Genomic DNA, 7,975 nt, shown 5'->3' with positions numbered 1-7,975 from the left:
GTATATCTCATAATTTTGCATGATTACAGAAATAATAAGCATCAACTCGCACTATGGAGGTCAGACAACAATATGCAAACATGAATCATCCCAGCACTATTAGACAAAACTGGCTATCATCCTAGCAATAGAATAACATTTAGTTCGTAGTTTATGCACACAACCATGTTTTTTTTAAAGCACAAGAAGTGAAAAGTTGTGTTGCTAGATTTTTCTTTTGGGGTCATGAAGCTAGAACATGGCATTCTAAAAACATAAAGCTAGAACAGTGTCACCGGGAGCCAGGGGCGGAGCTACATGTACTACTGGGGGTGCCGCTGCCCCCCCCCCCCCCCCCCCCCCGCCATAGCTTAATTAGTGAAGGAAATGTTTTTTGAAGGCTTAAATTTAGTAGACTGCATTCATTTGCATAGCTCCGCCACTGCCGGGAGCTATACTATGTTGGCGCGAACATTAACAAAAACGAAGACCCCAATTTTTTATAACAAAACCGAATAATGATGGAGGTCTGGGGCTTAGAGGGATTTACGGCTTTCACATGGCAATTCTGGCGCGACAGGGATGGAGGATGATCCAAAATCCAAAGTCCTTGTGCGAGTCCTTAGAGCAAAGTATTTTGCGGACAACATTTGTTGAATGTTATTCCCTCCGTCTTATATTAAGTGCCGCTCAAACGGATTTATCTTGCACTAGCATCTCTTATACATGGAGGAGCATCTTAGGTACAGGGGAGAGAATAAACATGTGGAGCGATCCGTGACTACCCTGCTCATAGGAGGAACTCGAAACCGGTGACTGTGAGGGGCATGGACTTGCTGACCAATGTTTCTGTGCTTATTTGCCCTGTCAAAAAAGAGTGGGGCAATGACCTAGTGGAACAACAAAGCTTTGGGAGGGAAGATGTTTTTTTTTTTTTGAGGCAAGCAATAGCTTTAACTTAATAGTGCTGGCCAACATCAGCCAAAGCACGATCAGCCACGACGGTTGGTACATCTGAGTCCCACTGCATACAGTGGTGCGACACACATAAATGGCCCAGACTAGCAAGTTCATGGGCTACACAATTTGCCGAGCGGTGACACACAGATATTACATGAGAGGAGAACCACATTTTCAACTGAAATTTCGTGTCCTCAATAACCGCCGCATAAGCCGAAGCGTCTGACTTGTGAAGATCCATGGCCTCCATGAGCAGCTGAGAATCAGTTTCAAAGATGACTCGTACCATTCCCAGGTCAGCCGCAAGATAAACGGCGTGGGACAAGGCAATTGCCTCAGCTGCAAAAACATCTCGCACATTGTCCTGACAGCCCGCACGAGCAGCAACAATTTGACCTTCAGCCGTCCGCGCTACCACCCCCCAGCCCGCATATTCCTCGCCAGGAATGAGTGACCCATCCAAATTGATCTTTATCGTGTCCCCCTCCGGCGGCCTCCATGCATCCATGGGAATCTTCTTCGGTGGTGCAAGGTAAATCTGTTGATATTCAAGGACACAACACTTTGTTCTCTGCACAACACCTGTTGCAGTAAGAGGTAGCTCACCCTCTCTCAATTTATTCCTGTTACTCCACCATAGCCACCAAAAGGTTAGCACCATGATCCTCTTCTCCTCCTCCAGTTCCCAGAGATAATCAAACATGTCATGGACCGATGTGATTTTCTCCAAGTTTACTCTCTGTTCCTCCATAGCCAACTGTCGCCAAACTTCTTTTACATATTTGCACTTGATAAAGAGATGTGCTCCATCCTCGTCTGCCCGCCCACGGGGAAGATGTTGCAGTGAAGAAAAAAACGATTCCTACGGGGGTGAATTTTGAAGACTCGCTTTAATTGGCACTATGACAAAAATGGGCTTTTCTTGGTGATATTTGCTTACAGGCTCTATACTGAAGATATAAAACCTTAATAGTACACTGGGTGCCCCTCTTTTATTATTTTCTGGCAAACCACTGGGTGCCCCTCTAGGTCCAGCGTTGCTGAAAAGCCTCCACCTTGGCCCTGTATCTGAAAGTTAACTGTTCCAAACAGGATAATGCACTTCGCTTGGAGGTTGGCACACTGGCCGCTGAGATCAAACTCAATCGAACAGGGATGGATATCAATCCAAACTGTTTCCTATGCGGCGGGGATTTTGAAGACTCTGGACATCTGTTTTTCAAGTGCAAACTGTAATTAGTGAAGCAAGTGTGGGGCGAATGTGGATTGGAAGAACAAAGAGTGCACCTTAGCCCCAAAGTAAATGCTAGAGAGGTGATGAAAAAAAAATCTGCAGCATGAAGGAGGATGACCATTATAGTGTTGTTGTGCACACGGTGGAATGAACACCAAAAAATCAGAGAAGGGGTAGGGCAAAAAAAACAGGAGAAGCAGCGTGGATTATCGATCAAACACCCGACAACAGAGTTCCTAAAACTGTCGAAATCAAACAAAGAAGAGAAGATGGTGCGTAGGCAAAAATGGAGACCTCCGGTGAGGTGTGGAAGCTGAAAGCTCTGATTTGTCGCCCCCGTGTGTGATTTTTGAAGACGTGAAGGCTTTTGCTAGACTGCATTTTTTTGAATTTCCAGAGTCCTGTACTGTCCATGAAAATGTGATGCTATTGCTCAAGCCCTTGCAGCAATGGGCAGCAAGAGGATAAACGAGTCCAGTTTTTTAGGTAACTGACATGTGCCTCATCTTTAGTGGAGAGCGATTTAGCTCTTTCGACCAGTTAAATGCAATGTTATGCATTCCAAAAATATAAAGGCCCGCGTTATTGAGACATAAAGCAAATGAACCACAAGGTGTTAATACACTGACAGATCCAGGCACTAACAGAAGCAACTCCACAAACACTATCTAGGCATGCAACCGGATTAATAGTCCCTGAAAATATTAGTAGATAGTTGTAATTCAGAGAAGTTAGCGAATTACATACTAAATCCTACAAGTCCACTTCACAGGACGCATCATACAAAGCGGAAGAACCTACATACTGCTCCATATATTGTCAACGTCAGTGCCGGCCACAATAGCAGCCACAACACACAAAAGCGGAAGGGCATACAGCAAAAGAGCCATCTCCGCATTTCTGCGCCTCAACAAACCGAAGAAAACTCCAAATACCTGCAGAACAACAAATGCCATCTGTCAAAACCAATTTATACAACTCACCCACGAAGAAGCAGGTCAAGTTATATCTCATACATGTAGAGTGGAAAAAAGGGTATATCTCATAATTTTGCATGATTACAGCAATAATAAGCATCAACCCACACTATGGAGGTCATACAACAATATGCAAACATGAATCATCCCAAAACTGGCTATCATCCTAGCAATAGTATAACATTTAGTTGGTAGTTTACGCTACGGGCCATCAACTTCTACTGTTGACATGTTCTCGAGGCAACCACTAGTGTTGACTCAATGCCTCCATCAGAGGCAAATACTGAACTTTCTAGATTATCAAGCCATTCAATATATTTTCTGTATAATGTGCACATGAGAGGCTCATGGAGTAGAAAGCAAGAAACTCCGGCATCTAAGTTTTATGGAGAAAAGATAAATTTACACCACCTGTTCAACCAACATAGCACATTAGGCACATTAGCAGATCTCATGTGTTTGCATTTTCAGCTCCACCATCTCCACCAGCAATTCTCCTACCTAAAGCAAAAGAATCCAATAAACCAATGGAAAAGCTGAATCAATAGTATATATGTCACATCTGCAAACAGTTATGTTTTCCGTGTAATATACTAAGATGTAATAATGTAACTTGACGGCAAAAGGCTATTTTTTCTGACAAGGAAAGAAATGTGTAAATGAAGCCACATATATCCCCAAATGCAAGGAATAAGGATAATAATCATTACCAAGTAACGAAGGACATGATATGGAAATTTTCATGTTCAGAGAAGATGTGTTAGTGAAGAACTGTTCGTAAATATCTGCAATCAATCCTTAAGCACACACACTACCGATATTACTGCCAGTTTCCAGATGAAAAAACAATACAAGGACAGAACCATAAGTTAGCATTTAGCAATGGCCAGGCGACAAAGCAATAACTATATTCCTGTTCTAACTTTAATGGGCCAAGTAATAATAAGAAATTACTTCACTGTGAGATCGCCGGGCCTACAAAGAAACAAATAACTCAATGTATTCTTTATATATGTATCTTGTTGATCCTTAATCACATGAACAATATTTCAGCAATCAAGTACCAAAAGTAACTCAAATGAAGGCCAGCAAAATAAAGTAAATGGACCCCTTTTTTGCTTTTGAAATGTAGATAGGTAGGTATTTTACCTGCAGTGTAGAAATTCGTGTAGGGATAAAGGCCCTGTTTGGTTCAGCTTTTATCGACGGATTCCGCTACCGCGCAGCAGAATCTGAACCAAAGGGCGAACCCAGCAGAATCCGATCCCAAAAATCCGCTGTCAAAATCTGAACCAAAAGCGGAAGCAGGCCAGGACGTGCTTTCCAAAATCTGATTCCGCTGTGGGCCAAAATCTGAAAAAGCTGTATCAGTTGGTTTGCCAAATGACCTACATCCTTTTCATATCAGATTTTCCACAGCTGTTTTTCCACATCAGATTTTTCACATCTGCTTTTAGAAATCCATAGCCGAACCAAACAGGGCCAAAAGGTGTCGAAACATATGTTGTTTCTTTCAACAATATGTTTGAGCTGCATCGAGTCAAGTTGGAGCATGAAGTTGCCAATCATGGTAGTCAGAACAATCACATTTGTGTCCTCATCATACCCCACAAAGAGTGCGGTCACTACACATTCTCCGTTTAAACATCCCCTCCAGTGGAATGGTTTTCTGCAGCAACACCCATCCGACAAAACCATCATGGTTAGATTTCCTCACCCATAATTGGACAGTCAGCTCCGACAAAACAGCGAGGCCAAGTCCGCCATCCTCCATCCATACTAGCTGCAAACACCAGCTAGTGATAACATGGTTTTCTGCTGGCTTCTCGATCACGCTAAGGTTCTGCATTTCCAAATCAAACACAAGGACAGCACCTCCCGAAATCAACCAGCAAAGTGCATTCCCGGCAAGAATGCTGGACCTTATACTACAAATACTATTTGTAGTCGCCGAGAAAATATTTCCCCAAACACGAGACACCGAGTCGTAGAGAGAGCCGAATGTCCGCATGTCTTCGTTGCGTATCAAGATCAATTTGAACGGGCTCGATAGGCAATCGCCATGCACATGCCCATCTTCGCCGTCAGCGCACAGCACCGCTCCGTGCCAGTCACAAAAAATCCCCCATAGGGCGTCGCAGAGCCCCGGTGGAAAACGCACGCACTGCTGCCGGCCGGTTAGGGGATCCGATACGACAACCTCCTTCCGGCACTTGTTGATCAGGACGGCGAGGCCGTGGCGGCAGCCGACCAAGTCCCAGCGGTCGAAGGGGTTGTGGCTCTGTGGCATGGTCATGGAGAAGCGTGCGACAAGGATGCGGTCGGGCGAGTCCGGGACGGGAGTGAAGACGTGGTCTCTGAAAACAGGCCCCGCGAAGAAGCCGAGGAGCAGAGGTTTTCCATGGTGTTTGCGGAAGCGTTTGAGGAATTGGGGGTCGGAGAGGATGCCGCGCCAGCGCGTGCAGACCGAGGAGGCGCGGGCGAGGGAGGATGGCTGCTGATGGAGGCGGAGGAGGTCCTCGTCGTCCAGTGGGGCCGCCGGCGCTAGCGACGGCGGGTGACGGCGGCGGCTCATCTGAGCTAGGGTTGGACCGTGAATATAGAGAGAGTGTCAAGAAACGAACTGGGGAATAGAAGCGGCAAACTTGGGCTTGCAGTGAAGGGAGGGAACGGGAAGCTCGCCTGAATCGATGGCCGGCGATTCGGAGAGGCGCCGGCCGATGGTCGCTGTTGCAGCCGCCGAGAAGACGAGCAGAAGTTCTTTTTTTTAATTACTTCTCGAGCTCTTGGATGGATTTGGGTCCTCATAAGCCGTGCCGTGCGGACCGGCCCACGGGCAGGGAATTTCGGCCCGGCACGCGATTAAAAGGGGGACGCGTCTAGTGGGCACTCACGCGCCAGGTAAAGCTTTGGAGCGGCCGGCGGAAAAGGAAAGTACCTGGTTCCCTTGTTCACAAAAGAAGTTGACAATCTAGTAATTTTTGTTTTTTAAAAAAGCCATAACTTTTGAACCTGTCATCGAAATTAAAATCCGTTTTCACAGTAGGAATCCTCGTGACATGCTCTTCGAAACTAGATCCCGCATGAGTATGTTTCGATGAAACTTTTTATGTGCAACTTAGTCCTCGTTTGGTGCAACTGTCTAGAAGTCGATGTGCAACTACTGATAGTTGATGTGCAAATTTCTTCCTACCAGTGGACATGTGGTTTTAATGATGCGAACAAATATGAACGCATGTAATTTGGTTTTAATCTTTTTAGAAAAAGTTATAATTCTTAGAATTAACATCCCCTTTCACCATATGAATGGTCATGAGATGTTGTTTGAAACTAGATCCTACATGGGTATTGTTTCGACGAACTAGTTTGTGCGCAATTTAATCTCTAGTTGGTGCAACTCTTTAGCAATCGATGCGCAACTACCTACAATCGATGTGCAACTTAATCCTATCCGTGGACTTGCGGTTTTCACTCATAGCACCTCCGCCCAGACTACCCCTACTAGTAAGATGTGCAACATTGTCTGCTGCCCCGATCAACTACATTATAAAATGTGCAACATTGTATTCTGCCCTGGCCAACTACCTAGTAAGATGTGCAGCTTCGCGGTCCTGCGTGCACGACTATGCCACCGCGTGAGTGCAACTTCCACGGTCATGCGTGAGCTATTATGCCGATGAGAGTATGCACCTCCGCGGCCACGCGTGTGACTATGCGAACGAGTCTTCAACCCATAGCCGAGCGTGTGCGAATATGCGAACGGCGGTGTGCAGCTCTGCGGAGATGTGCTTTCGCCGATGGCACCTCCACCCCAACCTACCCCCTAATAGAAATGTGCAACTTCCCTATTGCCCAGGCCAACTGACTAGTAGTTGATGTGTAATTTTTTCCCTGCCAGTGGATGTACATATTCCCATGACTATCCCTTGCCAGCGTGATGTGCAACTTCATCGGTTGACCGGCCAACTGCCTAGCAGACTATGTGCAACTCCGTATGTTGCCTCTGCCAACTACAACCACACATTCACAAATAGGAAGGGGGAGGAGTTGCACATTGACTACTAGGCAGTTGGCTAGAACAACAGACTAAGTTGCACATATCGCTGGTAAGGTAGATTGGTAGGGTGTGTCAATAGTGAAAAACTACACATCCACGAGTAGAGAAGTTGCACGTACACTACTAGGTAGTAGGTCGGGATAGTAGCCTAGTTGCACAACTTAAAAAGTTGGTTGTCATGAATGGTAGGTTACAACCTCATAGGAAGTTGCATCATGCAAGTCTACAATTGGTTTTGCAAAAAGTTGCACTATGTAGTATGAAATTTGCACCATGTAGTAATAGACTTGCACCATATAGTACCAAAGTTGGCATCGGAAAAAATTTGTCAAAACATACCCATGCGGGGTCTATTTTCAACGATCCCATCACAAGGATCCCAATGGTGAAAACGAATCTGAATTCCGACGCACGGTTTGAAAGATATGATTTTTTAAAAAGTTTCTAAACCCAATTAAATGTTTGTACACATCCACCATTCCTACTGTGTATAGTACTAATACTAGACAAACCAAAAAGTGCTACCGTGTTACAATATTCTTCCACATGCATGCGGTTAGCTTGTCGCGTAGCGCGGCTGCTCGCGATTGTCAAGCAATGCGTGCGCACTGTCAAGTATTTAGGTTAAAAGGGCTGCTCTATCCTTTGGTCCACCACAGAGTAAGGCCGATATCAGAAGTAGGCCTTAGGCAGCAACAATGAAGAGTACCGGAGGCCCACCCCCCTCTCAAAACCTCTCAACCGCCGCCACTTGGCTTTCTCTTCACT

The 7,975-nt window shown here is 45.5% G+C and overlaps 1 protein-coding gene across 1 annotated transcript; it reads right to left on the bottom strand.

The window, feature by feature from the left end:
* Window positions 1-2,741: 2,741 nt before the first annotated feature.
* Window positions 2,742-5,965, bottom strand: LOC123141961 (uncharacterized). Its single transcript, XM_044561007.1, has 3 exons — window positions 4,300-5,965; window positions 3,562-3,651; window positions 2,742-3,108 (listed from the first exon to the last, which is right to left on the bottom strand). The coding sequence occupies exon 1, from the start codon at window positions 5,723-5,725 to the stop codon at window positions 4,751-4,753; it is 975 nt and encodes a 324-aa protein (XP_044416942.1). The 5' UTR covers window positions 5,726-5,965; the 3' UTR covers window positions 2,742-3,108; window positions 3,562-3,651; window positions 4,300-4,750.
* Window positions 5,966-7,975: the final 2,010 nt, after the last annotated feature.

Source organism: Triticum aestivum, chromosome 6D, assembly GCF_018294505.1.
Source record: "Triticum aestivum cultivar Chinese Spring chromosome 6D, IWGSC CS RefSeq v2.1, whole genome shotgun sequence".
NCBI classification, from domain to species: domain Eukaryota; kingdom Viridiplantae; phylum Streptophyta; class Magnoliopsida; order Poales; family Poaceae; genus Triticum; species Triticum aestivum.
Note: the sequence above shows the minus strand (reverse complement) of the source record. Positions and strands in the feature narration are given on the sequence as shown.

Coding starts and splice junctions, on each gene's coding strand:
- LOC123141961 (XM_044561007.1), bottom strand. CDS start 5,725: ATGAGCCGCCGCCGTCACCCGCCGTCGCTAGCGCCGGCGGCCCCACTG.